Source organism: Mirounga leonina, unplaced genomic scaffold (genome assembly GCF_011800145.1).
Source record: "Mirounga leonina isolate KUSES-001 unplaced genomic scaffold, KU_Mleo_1.0 Mir_153, whole genome shotgun sequence".
Classification (NCBI taxonomy): Eukaryota; Metazoa; Chordata; class Mammalia; order Carnivora; family Phocidae; genus Mirounga; species Mirounga leonina.
In genome coordinates, this window is record NW_023270387.1 from 19,340,755 (window position 1) to 19,361,688 (window position 20,934).

Below are 20,934 nucleotides of genomic sequence, written 5' to 3' on the forward strand. Positions count from 1 at the left end.
TCTTTTTATAGACAGTTCTATTTGGGAAACCAAATTGTGATTAAAAATCTTGGTTCACACGGATTATGGCAGGGAGAGAACTCTCCAGTTAGAACTCTTTCCCACCTTAAGACTGGTCTTGCCAGGGTGGATATGGTTCCAGTACAATGTTAGTCACGCACGGATGATAGTGTCTATTTTGTCCTAATTCACCACTTCACCACTGTCCAATTAACCTTGGATTTATTATTAAAATAATTGATGAGGATATACTGCTTCAAGAATCAGTAAAATATATATATATATGGGATCTTATGGTCAGGCAGATTAGTATTCGAATGTCATCTCTACCATTTAGTAGGTGTGTGATCTTGGACATATTTCTTACATTCTCTGGGCTTCAGTTTCATACCCATAAAATGAAGCATAAGCCTGCCTCATAGGAGTCTTGAAATGATTAAACTGCATCATCAATTTAAGGCATTTGGTCTCCTGAAACATAGAATATGCTCAACAAATTGTAGCTATTATGCTTTTGGTCAAGGAAGTAGACTATGTATTCTTGACTACTATGTATTAATTTTATAATTTCACGCTTTAGTGCCTGTCTCTAAGCTCTTTTCCTTGTATAATTGCAGATGTTTCTCCTTTGGTATTGGAGAAGGAGCCTCTACCAGCCTAATAAAAGGCATTGCCCGGGTGGCAGGTGGCACTTCAGAATTTATCACAGGCAAGGACAGGATGCAGTCCAAGGTGAGGGACAGGCCTGTGTCTAGAAGGGGTGATGCAGAAGGAGTGTGGAGCAGGGGGGACATTGCCACAAGGGCAGAAGCAACAGCTTGACACCAGGATTCATACTCTTATATCCATAACACCTTGGGCTATAATACATAGTGGGGTTACTTTGGGCCTTATGTAAAAGGGGCCCACTGTAGTTTCTGGAGAAATGGCATCTGGTCCTACTAGTTGGAAGCCCAGAGACAAGATGCTGGAAGAGGTTAGGGCTTTGTGTTTAAGACCAGAAATAGAGAAACAGAGAATTTTGACTGTCATGATTGAGATTCTAGATGTGTGCTTGAGGAACTCTTCTGGTTGGCTATATCCTATCCTCCATGCACATGAGACAAAGAAAATAAGAAGGAACAATTGTAGTATGTCTGGTAGATTGGTAGAGGTGGTACGTTGATAGTGCATTTGATTAGTATACACAAGGGAAGGCATCTTCTAGCTCTGCTTATACTTGTAAGTTCCTCTTTTTTGGGTGATGTTATCCTTTACCTTATCCTCCCTTACCATGTCCTAGTATAGTATTAAGGAATAGACATAGCATATACTGTGTTGCATAGAATCTGGTGCGTAATAAATATTCAGCTAACAGTGGTCATTATTGCCATTATTATATTTTGTGCTTATTCTGTTCTCTTTCCTCCACCAGGCTCTTAGGGCCCTGAAACGTGCTCTACAGCCTGCAGTAGAGGATATTTCTGTGAGCTGGGATTTGCCTCGTGGCCTGTCTGCTAAAATGCTTTCACCAGAACAGACTGTCCTCTATAAGGGTCAGAGGTTAATCGTCTATGCCCTTTTGAGTGGGACCATGCCTGTGAGTTCCTATTCATGTTTGTTCCTCTCATCAGAGTAGCTACTTCCCTAAACTCTGCTCTGGACAATTTTCTTAAAACCAATGGAGTCTCATCAAGAGATCACACTTGCCAGGTGGAGCCAGTCTACCCCGCTTCTCCATAATTTCAGGTTTCTGATTTCCTGAGCTACCTGGTTCCTAGTCAGACATTTTAATGTGTTGGGTTGGGGAGCGGCCTCAGTTGTGACCTTTCTCTTCGTGACCTCTCCCTTCCATCATGTCTACTCTTCTCTACTTTGTAGCCAGCAGAGGCGACAGGAGAAGTCAACCTCAAGTACACACTCCAGGGCAAGAGTTTGGAGAATAGGGTGACATTTTCTCTACAACCCAAGCCCGATGACAAGTGAGAATTCTGTTTTGCTTTGCTATTTTCTTTTTTCTTTCTTTCTTTCTTCTTTCTTTCTTTCTTTCTTTCTTTCTTTCTTTCTTTCTTTCTTTCTTTCTTTCTTTCTTTTCTTTCTTCTTTCTTTCTTTCTCTGCCATCACTGAGAGGGTTGGTTTCTTTCTCTTAATTTGGGGGGCTCAGTTGTGTCCCTACAATCACTTTACCTTTCTAACCCATTCAAGTCTTATCTCTTCCTTTATCTGGCATTTTCCTCTTTCTGCCAATGCTAACTTCTGAGGGCCCTGAGTAACTGGCACATGCATGCTCTTCCCTAAGTCATGGGGATGATTCTCTTTTAGCTTCACCATTCACCGCCTTGCTGCCAAGTCCTTTCTCCGAGCCAAGGACATGGGCTTCAGGGATACTCCAGCAAAAGATAAAAAAGATGTACTGAAAATCAGCATTGATTGTGGAGTCATAAGCTCCCAGACAGCCTTCATTGCGGTCAACAAGAATGTCAACAAGCCAGTTCAGGGGCCCCTGACTTGTAGGGACGTTCCAAGGCCAATTCTTTTGGGTGCAGCTTCAATGATGCCACAATACCATGGATGTGGTGAGTTTTACCCTCCTGGAACTCATGTAAATTAAGGGGCTCTGGATATCGAAACACATCATTTGAAGTAAAAGCCTGTGACGTTGAATTTTTTTCCCTATCTCTCCACATCTAGGATTTCTGGCTGGTGTGGTGCCTTTCTAGGGGAACTAGAAAATATGCCATAGGCAAGGAGATTTTAAATAATCCAAGGGAAAAAAAAACAAGGACAAGTGAAACAGAAAGTGCACATAAACACTGAGTATTCAAACTGTCTAAATCTGAAGCTGATCCTATTGATAATTCAATGGTTAATGATTATACAGATGGCTGATGGGAGTGATCTGGGAGTGTTAGGGAATGGGTGTCCCAGGTGAAAGCCAAGCAAGCTTGAGTATAGATATGAGGGGCTTAAAGGTTAGCATCAGGTGGAGAAATTTCCCGGGCAGGATTCTGTGGCTGGAGGGGAATACGTGATGTGAGTTGTAGAGGCAGGCTTCAAGGTGAGCCCAGAGTTTTGTTTAGACAACTGCGTGTATAACGGTATCATTTATTTAAGTAAAGTAACAAAAGTATAGGAGCAATTTTAGAAGGTATGTTGAATTATTTTTGAGTATTTTGAACTTGAGATCCCTATGGAATATGCACATGAAGATGTCCAGTAGAAAAACAAGTAGATGGGCTGGTGTTCAGAGGAGAGCTCAGGGATAAAGATACACATCTGGCAATATTTAACATCTAGGTCATAACTAAAATCAGGAGAATAGTTGAGATTATTCATGGGGCAGGTATAGAGTGAGATGAAAGGGGGATGAGATTGAAACACTGAAAAAAACCCAGTATCTAGGGATGGGTAGCAGAGCATTCCTTGAACCAGAATAAAAAAGGAATGAAGTAGGAAGAAAAGAAGTGAGTGCATATTCAAAACAAAGGAAACTATGATATAACAAAGGGAATTACCAAAGTATCAGATACTGCAGACAAGTCAAAGTAAAAACTTGAAAGGGGATGATGGGGTTGCTATCAAAGAAGTTCTTGTTAATGTAATCAAGAGCAATTTCATTGGCTTAGATTGGGAAAGAATCCATATTACAGAATGTTAAAGAGAAAGAGTTGGGAAATGAGTGTATAGACACTTTTGATAAACATTTAGCTGAAAAGGGGAATAAATAGAGAGTGACATGTATAGAAGTTGTAGAGTTGAGGTGGATTTTTGTGTGTTTATTATATCTCTTTAAAATTTCAGAATGGGAGAGATTTGAGGATGTTGTAACACCAGTAGGAGAGTGTCAGCAGAGAGGGTTGACATTTTTGGGGAGGGGAAAAGGGTAGTTAATTGAAACAGGTGTTTGAGGAAGAGAAGATGACCCACAGAGCAGCAGTGGAAGGATTAGCCTGTAACGAGACAAGTATTAGGACACTCTCCCACTGTTGCCAGGAAGAGGAGGAAAGGTGGTAGGATTCGGTTCTAGTTCACAGGCTGAGAGGCAAGAGCTTGGAGTTTCTGTCCGATAGGTTTTTTTCAATAGTTTTTTTTTTTTTTTAAGATTTTATTTATTTATTTGACAGTGAGAGAGGGAACACAAGCAAGGGGAGTGGGAGAGGGAGAAGCAGGCTTCCTGCTGAGCAGGGAGCCCGATGTAGGGCTCGATCCCAGGACCCTGGGATCATGACCTGAGCTGAAGGCAGATGCTAACTGAGCCACCCAGGCGCCCCAGGTTTTCAATAGTTTTAGTGAAAGAGACAGCAAAATTCACTAATGAGTATGAAACAAGAAGTGGTAGAATAGAGGGTTTGAGGAAAGGGTTTGCAGTAGCTCCATGGACAACTGGAGAGTGAAATTCCCAGGGAGAAATAAGGCATTTGCCAAGGAGTATTGAGGGTCCAGTTTAATTTTGATACCTTGACTTTTTTAGTGGCACTAAGCTAGCAAAGGGAAGCGTACCCCATGTGATTCATTTCAGCAGGACTCAGCAGCTTTGGTGGAAGAACAAAGGGAGCAGAGTGTTGACTCATTTTCGAGGTTGGGGTTTTGCCAGATGGGTGTGATGAAAAGGAAATCAGATACTTGGAAAGACTGGTAAGAGAGTGGTGAAGTGTGGGACCTGGGATTGAAGCTAAATAGAAAAGAGACTAAAGACAGAAGGAAGTGGATCGTAGGGAAAAAGCAGAGGAGACAGACTGAGAGATCCAGATGAAGTCAAAGGCCAGGTAAAAGACAGATCTCTGAGTTAGAAGGCTGCAAAAATTGGAGACCATATTTAAAAAGTAGGATTATTGTGTGTGTGTGTGTGTGTGTGTTTTCTCCCAATTTGTTTTTGACAGGTGGAACAGTTTGCTGGATAATGAGATTCTGGCTTGGGAGGGAGTGACTGAAATAGAATGGAAGCTGAAGCCCTTTGATTTGAGGAAGTCAAGAAGCTTTGAATGAGGGTGCTGGATAGGTTATCTACAAGGGTACCGAAATCTCTCCAGATGATGGCAGGCCTTGCAATGAAGCGCAAGTCTAGAAACTAGCATTCTGATACTTTACTGAATAATGGGAAGTGATAGAGAGGTTGGAGGTTGATAGCATTAAGAATATGAGGAAGGCAATCCAGATGAGGGTGGAGCGGTAATGAGCTGGATGCCACAATTGGGACTGAAGAGGTTGCCAATCCCACCTTCCAAACCTGGGTACTTGGGCTATGTAGTACCTTGAGAGAGCACCCTCTGAGAGGGATAGAGGGAGAGCAGTTTTTGGAAGAAAAAAATTAGTTTTTAAGTTAAGACAAGTAGTTGGAAAAAGCCTCCTGTAATGAAAGGAAAGATGCAGGAAAGATCATTGTCAGGTATCAAGAGTTCCAGAGGACACAGTAGGAAGGGCTCAGGTGGTGAGGGTGTATGTAGGAGGTGGGCTCATGGGAGAAGAAAAAAATGCTCAGTAAATGTGGTGGCTGAGGCAGACATGGATAGGAGGGCAGGTGTCCCACATTCTCAGGGCCCTTTGCCAATAGCAGAGAGCAGAGGAGCCTCAGTCTTAATGTCTGTACTGGTATTTTTCAGCTCTTCCAAATGCCAAGTCCTCCTACTTTTCCCCTGCATCTCAGCCCACACGGACCAGTCGTTATGTGGGTATGCCAGATCAGCAGGATGGTTGCAAACCCTGTAAGCCCATGGTTAGCAAGGACCTGTGCGCTCTAGGTAAGCATCTTTTCGGGGACTTTTTCTCACCCATGTTTGTCTCTCACCTGTGTAGGACTAGACAAACCCCATGCTCTTGGTCATAGACTAAAGAAGAAATGCATGTTTCCTCCAATGGCCTCTCCTCAGATGGAAAGGGCTCATTTTCCCACCAATAGGACCAACTTTGAAACTCATTGTACAGGTGAGATGGGCCTCAGTTCTCTTCTCTGCTCTGTGGGCCCGAAGAACTAATCTTCCATGCTCTACTTCCTTTGGCTTTTTCTAGCTAGGAGGTAATCTGTTTGAAAAGTGTCAGGCAGAGGGTGAGATTTGTCCAGTCTCTATGTTTGCCAGGGTCAGCCTTAGATTAGTCTATAGTAGACTGAATCTAAGTCCCTGAAATGTAGCCAGCAGAGTCTGGGTCAAGCCCTGGTTAAACATTGCCATCTCAGCAGGCTGGGGGCCTCCCCCTGCAGAACTCTGCTGCCACCCTGTTTGGGCCACCTGCTGCACTGGTCAGCCTTTTACAAGTTGGGTTTGAAAAGAGATCTTCCCAATGCTGGCTAATGACTTCCGTTCTGTCACCAAAGGGTATTCTTGGTCATTACCTTGTGTTCCAAACAGCTGGGCTTCTCATATACATAACATATTGAGTCAAAGTACATTTTGTCACCAAGAAGTACCTTTTCTACTAAAATTGGCTTAAAGGCAACTTCTTTTTAGTCTCCGATCTTTGTAGCAAGAGTTTGTGGTATACAGCTGTTTAATCGTTTATATATCTTATTTGCCATTTACCCTCTACTTATTCATTCTCTTTAGGTTGCTAGTTAAAGAGAAGGCTTCAAGGTCTCAGGTGGAGTCAGATCTCTGTCTTCCCAATTACTGTGGAGTTTTAGGTAAATTAAGTCACTTCTCCCTCAGCTGTACAACTACTCACCTTACAGGGTTATCATGAGAAAATTCTTAATGTTAGTTGCAGAGCAGCTTCTCGCTTTTTGTGAGTTCCCTAGGCCTTCCCAACTTGGAATATTCCAGCTTCAACCTTTCTCTCTTACAAATGCTCTTAACAGAGTAGAGAGAAAAATTACCCAGGAGTGTTAAACTTCTGGTTCTTGTGAACTAATTAGCAACTACTTCTATTTTTTTTTAATTATGTTATGTTAATCACCATACATTACATCATTAGTTTTTGATGTAGTGTTCCATGATTCACTGTTTGCGTATAACACCCAGTACTCCATGCAGAATGTGCCCTCTTTAATACCCATCACCAGGCTAACCCATCCCCCCACCCCCCTCCCCTCTAGAACCCTCAGTTTGTTTTTCGGAGTCCATAGTCTCTCATGGTTCATCTCCTCCTCCAATTTCCTCCCTTCATTCTTCCCCTCCTGCTATCTTCTTCTTCTTTTTTTTTTTTTTAACATATAATGTATTATTTGTTTCAGAGGTACAGGTCTGTAATTCAACAGTCTTACACAATTCACAGCGCTTACCATAGCACATACCTCCCCAATGTCTATCACCCCGCCACCCCTCGCTCCCACCCCCCGCCACTCTAGCAACCCTCAGTTTGTTTCCTGAGATTAAGAATTCCTCATATCAGTGAGGTCATATGATACATGTCTTTCTCTGATTGACTTATTTCGCTCAGCATAATACCCTCCAGTTCCATCCACGTCGTTGCAAATGGCAAGATCTCATTCCTTTTGATGGCTGCATAATATTCCATTGTATATATATATACCACTTCTTCTTTATCCATTCATCTGTTGATGGACATCTTGGCTCTTTCCATAGTTTGGCTATTGTGGACATTGCTGCTATAAACATTGGGGTGCATGTACCCCTTCGCATCCCTACATTTGTATCTTTGGGGTAAATACCCAGTAGAGCAATTGCTGGATCGTATGGTAACTCTATTTTCAACTTTTTGAGGAACCTCCATACTGTTTTCCAGAGTGGCTGCACCAGCTTGCATTCCCACCAACAGTGTAGGAGGGTTCCCCTTTCTCCGCATCCCCGCCAACATCTGTCGTTTCCTGACTTGTTAATTTTAGCCATTCTGACTGGTGTGAGGTGGTATCTCATTGAGGTTTTGATTTGGATTTCCCTGATGCCAAGCGATGTTGAGCACTTTTTCATGTGTCTGTTGGCCATTTGCATGTCTTTGGAAAAATGTCTGTTCATGTCTTCTGCCCATTTCTTGATTGGATCATTTCTTCTTTGGGTGTTGAGTTTAATAAGTTCTTTATAGATTTTGGATACTAGCCCTTTATCTGATAATGTCATTTGCAAATATCTTCTCCCATTCTGTCGGTTGTCTTTTGGTTTTGTTGACTGTTTCCCTTGCTGTGCAAAAGCTTTCTATCTTAATGAAGTCCCAATAGTTCATTTTTGCCCTTGCTTCCCTTGCATTTGGCAATGTTTCTAGGAAGAAGTTGCTGCGGCTGAGGTCGAAGAGGTTGCTGCCTGTGTTCTCCTTTAGGATTTTGATGGACTCCTGTCTCACATTGAGGTCTTTCAACCATTTGGAGTCTATTTTTGTGTGTGGTGTAAGGAAATGGTCCAGTTTCATTCTTCTGCATGTGGCTGTCCAATTTTCCCAACACCATTTGTTGAAGAGACTGTCTTTTTTCCATTGGAAATTCTTTCCTGCTTTGTCAAAGAGTAGTTGACCATAGCGTTGAGGGTCCATTTCTGGGCTCTCTATTCTGTTCCATTGATCAATGTGCCTGTTTTTGTGCCAGTACCATAGTGTCTTGATGATGACAGCTTTGTAATAGAGCTCGAAGTCCGGAATTGTGATGGTGCCAGCTTTGCTTTTCTTTTTCAACATTCTTCTGGCTATGCGGGGTCTTTTCTGGTTCCATACAAATTTTAGGATTATTTGTTCCATTTCTTTGAAAAAAGTAGATGGTATTTTGATAGGGGTTGCATTGAATGTGTAGGTTGCTCTAGGTAGCATTGACATCTTCACAATATTTGTTCTTCCAATCCATGAACATGGAACGTTTTTCCATTTCTTTGTGTCTTCCTCAATTTCTTTCATGAGTATTTTATAGTTTTCTGAGTACAGATTCTTTGCCTCTTTGGTTAGATTTATTTCTAGATATATTATGATTTGGGGTGCAATTGTAAATGGGATCGACTTCTTAATTTCTCTTTCTTCTGTCTTGTTGTTGGTGTATAGAAATGTAACAGATTTCTGTGCATTGATTTTATATCCTGCCACTTTACTGAATTCCTGTATGACTTCTAGCAGTTTTGGGGTGGAATCTTTTGGGTTTTCCACATAAAGTATCATATCATCTGCAAGGAGTGAGAGTTTGACTTCTTCTTTGCCGATTTGGATGCCTTTGATTTCTTTTTGTTGTCTGATTGCTGTGGCTAGGACTTCTAGGACTATGTTGAATAGCAGTGGTGATAGTGGACATTCCTGCCGTGTTCCTGACCTTAGGGGGAAAGCTCTCAGTTTTTCCCCATTGAGAATGATATTCGCTGTGAGTTTTTCATAGATGGCTTTTATGATATTGAGGTATGTACCCTCTATCCCTGCACTCTGAAGAGTTTTGATCAAGAAAGGATGCTGTTCTATGAATGGATAAAGAAGATGTGGTATATATATACAATGGAATATTATGCAACCACCAAAAGGAATGAGATCTTGCCATTTGCAATGATGTGGATGGAACTGGAGGGTATTATGCTGAGCGAAATAAGTCAATCAGAGAAAGACATGTATCATATGACCTCACTGATATGAGGAATTCCTAATCTCAGGAAACAAACTGAGGGTTGCTGGAGTGGGGGGTGGGGTGGAAGGGATGGGGTGACTGGGTGATAGACACTGGGGAGGGTATGTGCTCTGGTAAGCACTGTGAATTGTGCAAGACTGTTGAATCTCTGAAACAAATAATGCAATATATGTTAAAAAAAAAAAAAGAAGATAGCAGGAGGGGAAGAATGAAGGGGGGGAAATCGGAGGGGGAGACGAACCATGAGAGACAATGGACTCTGAAAAACAAACTGAGGGTTCTAGAGGGGAGAGGGGTGGGAGGATGGGTTAGCCCGGTGATGGGTATTATGAGGGCACGTCTCCATGGAGCACTGGGTGTTATGCACAAACAATGCATCATGGAACACTACATCTAAAACTAATGATGTAATGTATGGTGATTAACGTAAGAATAAAAAATTTTTTAAAAAGATACTAAAAAAAAAAGAAAGGATGCTGTACTTTGTCAAATGCTTTTTCTGCATCTGTTGAAAAGATCATATGGTTCTTGTTTTTTCTTTTATTAATGTATTGTATCACATTGAGTAATTTGCAGATGTTGAACCAACCTTGCAGCCCAGGGATAAATTCCACTTGGTTGTAGTGAATAATCCTTTTAATGTACTGTTGTATCCTATTGGCTAGTATTTTGGTGAGAATTTTTGCATCCATGTTCATCAAGGATATTGGTCTGTAATTCTCCTTCTTGATGTGGTCTTTTTCTGGTTTTGGGATCATGGTAATGCTGGCCTTATAAAATGAGTTTGGAAGTTTTCCTTCCATTTCTGTTTTTTGGAACAGCTTCAGAAGAATAGGTATTAATTCTTCTTGAAATGTTTGGTAGAATTCCCCTGGGAAGCCATCTGGCCCTGGGCTTTTGTTTTTTGGGAGATTTTTGAAGACTGCTTCAATTTCCTTAGTGGTTATAGGTCTCTTCAGGTTTTCTATTTCTTCCTGATTCAGTTTTGGTAGTTGATACATCTCTAGGAATGCATCCATTTCTTCCAGGTTATCTAATTTGCTGGCATAGAGTTGCTCATAATATGTTCTTATAATTGTTTGTATTTCTTTGGTGTTGGTTGTGATCTCTCCTCTTTCATTCATGATTTTGTTTATTTGGGTCCTGTCTCTTTCTTTTTGATAAGTCTGGCCAGGGGTTTATCAGTCTTGTTAATTTTTTCAAAGAACCAGCTCCTAGTTTTGTTGATCTGTTCTGTTCTTTTGGTTTTCTTTTGAAATTTTTTAAAATTAAAATTCAAGCTATATTGGTCTAGAATTCTTTAATATATGTCAAGTTTTCAGGCCCATTAATAGGACTGGATAAAACTTTAAGCAGCATTATCATTTTCTTATTGCTAAATTTTTAAGTGTAGCACCCCTAGAGTTAGTGTACCACTCAGGTGGCCTACATTGTCACAGAGAAAACAGAGGAAGGACTAAACAGGTGTCTTGGTAGGATCTGCTTCACTCTTCACTCTTGCGATAGCCTGTCTTTCTCAGGTATGCTAAGGGGTCAGTAGCTCCCTAATTTCTCATCCTCTCTTTTTTTCTTCCCCAAAGTCTTTGGAGATAATCATCTTGTGCAGCTGATTTCCCTCCAGAATGCAGATGGTTCTTGGTATCTGGATGAAAATCTGGCTGGGATCCTAGGTAAAAGTTTGGAAGACTTACTGGCTGCAGTCCCTGTCAAGGTAAGATTCAGAGAAGAAAAAAGGAGGATGCATGTTTTTGAGGGGTTGGGTTCAGTAATGAGATTTGGGTGAATCATTATTTATCTGAGAAAGGAGAATAGAAGAGGCCATAAACTAAATTAATTTCTAATAAACAGAGGTTGAAAGTTTTTCTTTGTATGTTAGAACAGAAAGAACAAGGAACTAATAACCTAGTTGGTGGGAGTTGATGGATGACAAAGGGAAAGGAAGCATCCTCTCTCACTTTATATTCCCTGCCCATCATCTAATATTTTTTGAGCAATTACTCTATGCCAGACACTGTGCTAAGCACTTAACATCTACTTATTTATTCATCACCATAATTAAGTAAGGTAAATCCTATTCATATTGTTGTTTATAGAGAACTATAATAATGTGTCTGAGGTTAGCCAGGCAATCTGTGGCAGAGCTGGATTAAATTCTAGAACTGTCTTCAGGACCCACATTGCTTCTCTTCAAAACAAAGGATGTGGCCCACAAATTATCCAAATTTCACTGAAGTCAGGATAGGGGAAGTATTAATAGGGATGACCTAGTTATTTCGAATGTGTTTGAGTATGCTGACGAGGACAGATTACATTCCACAGTCTCGAGGTAACTGACCAAATCTTCTAATTGAGAAATTGTTAAATAAGGACAAAATGCCAAAAGCCTGAAAGATGGGTGCCATTCTGAATTTTCAAAACGTGAAAGGTGGTTAAATAAACCTCAGAGACCCTGTAACTGCATCATCCACTACAGTATCCACTAGTCATGTGACTCTTAAGCACTTGAAATATGGCTAATGCAAATGAGGAGCCAAATTCTTAAGTGAATTAAAATGTACTATAATTGTGAAACACATGCTGATTCACTTATGTGAAAACTTAATGTAAAAAAAAAGGAATGTAAATACTCTCAATAATTATTTTTATATTGATTACATGTTAAAATGATATTTTGAATATATTAGGTTAAATACAACATATTAGTAAAATAATTGTAACTGTTTATTTTTATATTTTGACATGTGGCTACTAGTACATTTAAAATTGTATGTGTGTTTAGCATTATATATCTGTTGAAAAATACTATTCTAGAACAAATAATTAAAAGGATAATTTATCAAAAAGTGGAAGAAGATACAAGAATCATGACATTCTAACTTGGTTTCATTGGGAAACCAATGACAAGTCAGACTAACATTTCCTTCTTTGATAATGGTAACTGGGCCAATAAATCCAGGGAGTCAGGAATCTTGGTGTACCTGAATTTCAGTAAGGAATTTGAATTTTTTAAATGATGAGTGTATGGACTGAGAACAAACTCATTTAAAATTCATTGCACTGAACCTTAAAACAGATTTTTAGAGCCCCTGGGCTCTGAATTCTCTGGAGGTTTATATTTTCAAGGAAGATTCAGATCCCATGTTTTCCTATTTGTAAATTTGCCAAAACTGGGAGATGGGGTATTGAGAAAATCGAGATCCCAAAAGACCTTGAATAATGAAAGACTTGCAATATTTTGTGAAAAAATATACGACTTAATAGGAATCAAAATACTGTTTTTGGTTCTAAATCCTCAACTATATAAGTAGAGATTAGAAGCAAAATGACTTAAGAACTGTTGCACATGGAGATTTGAGGTGACCGCCAACTTCAGGGGGACCAGGAGATGTGATTTATGATCAGTGGAAGGCAATAGATTGTCAGAAGATCTGTTCATGTTACATATTTTGGGCTGTGGTCATAGAAATTCATTAGTACACTGACCTCCAGATATGACTATTTAAGGAGATATATATATATTTTTTAACATATAACATAGTATTTGTTTCAGAGGTACAGATCTGTGATTCAACAGTCTTGCACAATTCACAGTGCTCACCATAGCACATACCCTCCCCAATATCTATCACCCAGCCACCCCATCCCTCCCACCCCCCACCACTCCAGCAACCCTCAGTTTGTTTCCTGAGATTAAGAATTCCTCATATCAAAAAAAAAAAAAAAAGAATTCCTCATATCAGTGAGGTCATATGATACATGTCTTTCTCTGATTGACTTATTTTGCTCAGCCTAACACTCTTTAAGGAGATAGATTTTAAAAACCACTCTGATGTTTGTTTCTAGACTAGATCAAGCATGGGGATTCTTACTGGTTTGACATGAGCAGTCCTCTTAAAGAAAAATTAAAGGAATTGGAAATTTTTAAAAAGATTTATTTATTTATTTATTTATTTATTTGGGAGAGAGAGAGAGTGCACACGTTCTTGCGTGCCCTAGGTCAAGCTGGGGGGTAGGGCAGAAGGAGAGGGAGAGGGAGAAGCAGACTCCTTGCTGAGCAGGGAGCCCGATGTGGGGTTCGATCCTAGAACTCTAAGATCATGACCTGAGCCAGAGGCAGATGCTTAATCTACTGAGCCACCCAGGTGCCCCAGGAATTGAGAATTTTTTTTAAGATTTTATTTATTTATTTGACAGAGAGAGACAGCAAGAGAGGGAACACAAGCAGGGGGAGTGGGAGAAGGAGAAGCAGGCTTCCCGGCTGAGCAGGGAGCCCGATGCAGGGCTCAATCCCAGGACCCTGGGATCATGACCTGAGCCGAAGGCAGATGCTTAACCAACTGAGCCACCAGGTGCCCCAGGAATTGAGAATTTTGATTGAAACAGGACTCCTCAGAGAAGACTTGATAGCTGTTTCCAAAGTTTAAAGGTCATGATATAAAAGAGCAATTTCTCTTGATCTGTTGACTCTAAAAACTAAAGTTGGGACCATGGGTGAAAACTCACAGGAGACCATTTTCCATTCTGTGACAGAGACTCTGTCTTAAGTGACGTGAGCACGATGACTCGAATCAGAATATTGGGCCTCCAGTCCCAACTATGTCATTTGTTAGAAGGCTAACTTTGGGCAAATCATTTCACTTTTGTGTGAATCAGTTTTCTCTCTTAAAAATGTCATTATTGATAATTCCTCTTTTTTTGTTTGGCAAAGATTCAAATGAAAATACATTATAAAATACAAAGCAATTATCCACATGTTTCTCTTCTCATAGCTTAGTCATCCTTGTTGGGGATGTTGTAGGAGTTTTAAGCACTGTCCTGATGGTTATGCTGGATTTAAAACTTAAGACTTTTCTACCTTAAGACTCAGGGGATTCCAAAGATACAAATGTAGGGATCCGAAGGGGTACATGCACCCCGATGTTTATAGCAGCAATGTCCACAATACCCAAATTGTGGAAAGAGCCAAGATGTCCATCAACAGATGAATGGATAAAGAAGAAGTGGTATATATATACAATGGAATATTATGCAGCCATCAAAAGGAATGAGATCTTGCCATTTGAAACGATGTGGATGGAACTGGAGGGTATTATGCTGAGCGAAATAAGTCAATCAGAGAAAGACATGTATCATATGACCTCACTGATATGAGGAATTCTTAATCTCAGGAAACAAACTGAGGGTTGCTAGAGTGGTGGGGGGTGGGAGGGATGGGGTGGCTGGGTGATAGACACTGGGGAGGGTATGTGCTATGGTGAGCGCTGTGAATTGTGCAAGACTGTTGAATCACAGACCTGTACCTCTGAAACAAATAATACATTATATGTTAAAAAAAAAAAAAGAAGAAGATAGCAGGAGGGGAAGAATGAAGCGGGGGGGAATTGGAGGGGGAGACGAACCATGAGAGACGATGGACTCTGAAAAACAAACTGAGGGTTCTAGAGGGGAGGGGGGTGGGACGATGGGTTAGCCTGGTGATGGGTATTAAAGAGGGCACGTTCTGCATGGAGCACTGGGTGTTATGCACAAACAATGAATCATGGAACACTACATCAAAAACTAATGATGTAATGTATGATAATTAACATAACAATAAAAAATTAAAAAAAAAAGACTCAGGGGATTATTGCCCTGACATTCAGGGCCTGACATTATACAAGTAGTAGAGGAGGTACAGAGAGAACAGGTCATCACATTTAATAGCAGGTTGGGGCAAAGTGAGTGAGGAGGGAGCGGAGCTGTTTGCATCCCCTTGAGGGGCTTCCAGCTCCAACTGGAGGCTTCAGGGGAGTCTTTGTCTATTGTACAGGATGCAAATTCCTCAAGCTGGGCCACAGTCCTGGCAGTGGTCTGGCTGCATTCCAATGCTAAGCAAATGAAGGGTGAGTGGGAACTTCTGGAAAAGAAGGCCAGAACCTGGATTCACATCCATGCAGGTAGGAGTTCAATGCTAAGACCCCCTCTCCTTCCTTCCTTAGGAAGCTAATCATCTTCCCTGGCACGGAGCCTCCAGGCCTGCTTGAAGGTGACTGGGGAGGAGTTCTCATAGTCCCCTCCCCTGACCGTCCTGGTTCAGACCTTTTCTGGTCTCCCAGATAATCCTCTCCTTGGTAGGATGAGGGTGCGTTCTTAAACTGGGGGAGAGGAGAGGTGAGTAAAGAGGGAAGGGGACATGGATGGGGACTGTGAATTGTGAGAAGGACATGAAGTGGCATTTGTTCTCCTCACTGTCTCAGCAGTATGCTGAGTATAGGGTTGGACAGGAGCTCTCACTCCTGGGGGATTTATTATCTCACTGCTGTTGAGTATTTCTGGGACCAGAGAAGGTGAAAGGGACTCTGAGCAGTAAGAAGATCGAAGTCAGAGGTGTTGAAGAAAGACAGGAGCCAGGCGCCAGGGTAGCTGATCAGGCAGGTGTATGGAGAGTCTCGGGGGATGAGTGTTTATTCTCACCATGGTTGTTCAGCCCTAATTCTTGTTTTCTCCTCATAACAGCCTCCATCATGCAAGAGCTTGTGAAAGCTGCTATTGTTTTCACCAAGTCATCCGTGGACCCCTCCATCTTTGCCCTCTGAGGACACTGTCCAGAAAAACAAGTGTCTCTCCCACGCTACTGCTCTTTGCTTTATGCTCTTCTGCTGTGGTATTATTTTTGTATTTTACCTTGATCCTATCAGTTTCTTGCCATCAGAGTGAAGGATGCACACATCTCACCTTGCCTCTCTGTTCCAGGTTCCCTTTGGGTGGAAGGTGGATGATCCACCTTCCCCAGCATACCCTCAGCCCAGCGTCAGTGGTCCCAGAACCTGTTCCCTTTCTTGGAGGGATTTCAAGTGTTCTTAGGCAGTAACGTTCCTCCCAGGTTTTCCAGAGTGACCACATGAAAAACAGGTGGCGTGCATGCCACACCCAAGGGTACAGCACTGATGTTAGGGATGCCTGAATAAGAGGATGCTGTGCATTATATTTATCTATTCCCTTTGATCTTATATACTTAGCAGGACCAGACAGGTGAGCTATCCAATTTTCTATTCTAAGATAGGATGGAGAATTGGAGGGGAGGTTGAAAGCCAATACTGGGATCAATATGACCTCAAGATCACGAAGAGAGAGACTCCAGGGGTCCACTGTGAGAGATGGCACTGCTGGTGGCCTTCTTGGTTGATTCTGTTTGGATTTTGCTAGCCAATATGGCATGCCTTCCCTCTCACTGCCTAAGGGACTGGATTGAATCATCATTGTTTGAGACAGATGTTTCTCCTGAATTGTTTAACATCTCAGTGAGAAGGTGATAATGAAATCTTCAGTCCTGGCCTGAACCCATGAGGCCTCTAAGCGGGCTCTGATCTGTAATAAAGATAAGGGGACAGGACATGGTGTGGGTTTAAAAAAAGTGGGTTTAAAGGCAGCTTTGCCTGAGACCTGAGCCTGGATCACTCAGCCCATGAGGAAGAAAGGAATTCCCCATGATTGTTTCTGAGCTTTGTCCTACATACTCTATCCTAGTGGAAATGACCTGTTTGATGTCTCCCCAAATACTATTGTATTAATATTAAAATGATTATATCTATACTGCATTTTCTTGTATCTGATCTTTTGTACATTTTAAACCTGCATTGGTTTTATTATCCCTTATATTCCCTCCCAGCTTTGCTGATGCCTACACTGTTCACACCGTGTCCTGCCCTGTATCTTCTGTTGTAGGCTGATTTCCTATCTTACATGAGGCAAGTAAAGGACACTGATCAGAAAACCACTATTAGAATCCTGACAGTACACTTAAATAGTTACATGATAAAGGACAAATGATTTAACCCCCCGAGAGCTTAGTGTCCCTATCTGTAAAAGTGGGATTACACTAGAACTCCATTATCACTTTCATCTGGAATACTTAAGAATTCTGAGTGGGACCTCAATATCTGTTCACTCAGGTAGAGAATGGCCTAGACCTGAGTTCTGTTGAACATTAGGGAAATTCGCCTGACTTGTATAGTGGAGACTGATTTCCCAGGACTTTCGTCCGAGTCTGTTTATAGCTGAGTGTGACCTGTGGAATAGGGCTGTGACATCACCTGGAAGCTTGCTAGAAATGCAGTCTTAGGCAACCCCAAGAACTAGTGTATCAAACAAAGTCTGCCTTTTAACAAGGTCTCCAGGTAATTCACATGCACATTAAAGTTTGAGGGCTCAGTCTTTAGGCTTGTATCCATGGCTGCCCTCTGGATAGGTCCTATCCATGCTATGACAAGAGACAGTTTCTTAAAGACCATGCACGTTGTAGAACTATCCTGCGCTCACAGAGAGATGGCCCTTTACATTGATTATACGGATCGTTTTTTAAAAAGATTTTATCTATTTATTTGACAGAGAGAGAGAGCCAGAGAGCACAAGCAGAGGGAATGGCAGAGGGAGAGGGAGAAGTAGGCTCCCCACGGAGCAGGGACCTGGACTCGGGGTCCGATCCCAGGGATCTGGGATCATGACCCGAGCCAAAGGCAGACGCTCAACTATCCAAGCCACCCAGGCACCCTGTATGGATCATTCTTTATTACATTTGTTGTTCCTTCCCTTTTTCTTACCCTTCAGCTTGCAGACTAGGCTAGGGCTTGGGGACTTCTACAGCAAAAAACAAAACAAAGGGGCGCCTGGGTGGCTCAGTCGTTAAGCGTCTGCCTTCGGCTCGGGTTATGATCCCAGAGTCCTGGGATCGAGCCCCGCATCAGGCTCCCTGCTCCGCGGGGAGCCTGCTTCTCCCTCTCCCACTCCCCCTGCTTGTGTTCCCTCTCTCGCCGTGTCTCTCTCTGTCAAATAAATAAAATCTTTAAAAAAAAAAAAAATAACAGCAACAAAAGCAACCTTCCATTTGTCTTCTTTAAAATGCAGAATGAACTATGGTTTTAAAGTAGCACGGTTTTGTATTTCCATTCGGGCTCACGCGGTAAGATGTTGTGCCAACTGTAAACTCCCCACATTTAAACAAGTGTCGGTCTTCATCGTCAACAAGTATGTTTTGGCACATTTTTTGAAGCCCACTTTCAAGGCTGGTGCCTCGTGTTTTCAGAAAATAGAAAGCACCATCTGCACTTTCAGGAACTGATGCTCCAGGCAAGGAGCCCAGGAGGGAAGTTGAGCTCAGCTTCCATTGGTCGTCCACACCCTGCAGCTATTTCCTGGCCGCCGAGACTTGGCCAGGAGGCAGATGGCAGATAACACTGCCTCCAGATTTTCCCATCACACTAAGCCCCGTACCTCCAGGGCAGGGGACCCTGCTGCACACAGACTTACTAATGAAGCCTAGTGCTGATCTTCCCCAGTTCCAGCAGGGTCACCCTGGGGATCATTTAGCAGGTGCTGTTTTTCTCCCAGCTCAGCTATCGCTTCCTTAAAAACAGGCCATGTGTTTCTAGTCTCTGATTGACCAGAAGAAAACCAAGAAAAACCTCATGCAATGAGCTAACTCCATGCATTGATTCTCCTTTTGGCTTCATTGGTTTTCGCCTCATGTATTGTGATGTTCTCTTGTTAGGTGTAAATACATTTAGGATTATTAGATCTTCTTGGAGAATTCACCCTTTTATCATTATGTAATACCTAGATCTCTGATGGTTTTCCTTCTGAAATCTGCTTTGTCTGAAATGAGGATAGTCACTCCAGCTTTCTTTTGATGAGCATTAGCATGGTATATGTTTCTCTATCCCTTTACGTTTAACCTACATACATCTTTATATTCAAAGTAGGCTTCCTGTAGACAGCATATACTTGGGTCTTGTTTTTTTTTTTTTTTTTTAATCCACTCTGACAATCTCTTTTAATTGATGTACTTATTCATATTTAAAGCAATTATTAACGTAATTGGATTTATATTTACCATGTTTAACTGTTTACTATTTGTTGCATTTGCTTTTTTCCTCCATCTTATTTTGCCTTCTCTCGTTTGAATTAAGCATTTTATGGGATTTCCTTTTATCTCCGCTCTTAACCTATCAATTACATTTCTTAATTTGTTTAATTGCTGCCCTAGCATTTGCAATATACATTTGAAACTAGCCTGAAGTCCATCTTCAGATAGCACTAAACGACTTTAGGTGTAGTGCAGGCACCTTATATAACAGAGTTTTCCTAATTCTCCCTCCCACCCACCCATTGTGGCATTGCTGACATTCATTTCTCTTACCCATGTATTATGATTTCCCAATGCTCTGTTATTATTACTGCTTTAAAATTTATATTTTAAATCAATTAAGAACGAGAAAAGATTTATTTCACTTTATTTACTCTCCAACACTCTTTCTTTTTTTATGTTGATCTGAATTTCTGACCTATATCATTTTCCTTCTTCCTGAAGGATTCCTTTTAACATTTCTCGCAGGACAGGTGTTCTGGAAATGGGTTCCTTTTATTTTTGTTTGGGAAAGTTTATAATTCTTCACTTTTGAAGGAAAATTTTTCTGGAAGAATTTTATATCCTATACCTTAAGCATTTTAATAATTTCACTCCACTCTTTTCTTGCTTGTATAGTTTCTGACAAGAAATCTGTTCTCTTTCTTCTTCTTCCTCTTCTTCTCCTTCTCCTCCTCCTTCTTCTTGTTGTTTTTCTTCTATTTCTTCTTTTTCTTCTTCTTCTTCCTTCTCTTTAATGGGTAAGGTGTTTTCCCCCACTCTGGCTTCTTTCAAGATTTTCTCTTCATCTTTGGGTTTTCTTTCTCTCTCTCTCTCTCTATGTGTGTGTATATATATATATATTTCCTTTCGTATGGATGCTCTACTGCATCTTTTGGATATCTGTTGCTTAATAAAAGTTAACTCTTTCTGAACCTTGACCTACTTGTCTGCTTATGCCATGGAAATTGGATACTCTATTTTGCTTAGCAGACGGGGCTATATCTTAGACACTGCTAGATTAGTGATCTCTCTGCTGGTATCTGTCTGCTTTCTCTGATCCAGGAGCCGTTCCAGTATTCTAGCCTGCTGTGGCTCCCTGACACATATCCCATCAGTTTACAGGCTATGATAATGGGAGTGGGGACCAGATAGAAGCACGAGAAATCACTTAAGAATTGGTGATTACTGAGGACACCAAATCATTCAAGAGAATTCCAGGGGTTCAAGTCCCTGATATTTCTATCATTCCCACCTCTCTGCCACCAAAAACATAGAAAATATGAGGTTTATTCCTACATTTATTACTTTAACTCCTCCATTAGGTGGATTACATCTCTTTCATAGAAACTATTAAGTTGTCAAGAAGTCAATCAAAGAAATTGAGCACTTTCCCACTAGAAGAAAGAAAGAAAAAAGGAAAAAAAGAAGAAAGAAAGAAAGAAAGAAGAAAGAAAGAAAGAAAAAAAAGAAAGAAAAGAAAGAAAGAAAGAAGAAAGAAGAAAGAAAGAAAGAAAGAAAGAAGAAAGAAAGAAAGAAAGAAAGAAGAAAGAAAGAAAGAAAGAAAGAAAGAAAGAAAGAAAGAAAGAAAGAAAGAAA

At 41.1% G+C, this 20,934-nt stretch overlaps 1 protein-coding gene across 6 annotated transcripts in view; it reads left to right on the forward strand.

The window, feature by feature from the left end:
• VWA5A (von Willebrand factor A domain containing 5A) overlaps positions 1–17,022 on the forward strand; it is a 37,436-nt gene extending 20,414 nt beyond the window's left edge. For 4 of the 6 annotated variants that reach the window (XM_035009179.1, XM_035009180.1, XM_035009178.1 and 1 more), the window contains 8 exons: positions 618–732; positions 1,415–1,579; positions 1,861–1,961; positions 2,303–2,556; positions 5,581–5,718; positions 11,036–11,166; positions 15,265–15,391; positions 15,951–17,022. In XM_035009179.1, the coding sequence (XP_034865070.1) occupies positions 618–732; positions 1,415–1,579; positions 1,861–1,961; positions 2,303–2,556; positions 5,581–5,718; positions 11,036–11,166; positions 15,265–15,391; positions 15,951–16,030 (1,111 nt within the window). In that variant the 3' untranslated portion in view covers positions 16,031–17,022. Of the gene's footprint in view, positions 1–617; positions 733–1,414; positions 1,580–1,860; positions 1,962–2,302; positions 2,557–5,580; positions 5,719–11,035; positions 11,167–15,264; positions 15,392–15,433; positions 15,606–15,950 lie in introns of all 6 variants that reach the window. The other 2 variants (XR_004679994.1, XM_035009182.1) reach the window with 2 other exon arrangements.
• The last annotated feature ends 3,912 nt before the right edge of the window (positions 17,023–20,934 follow it).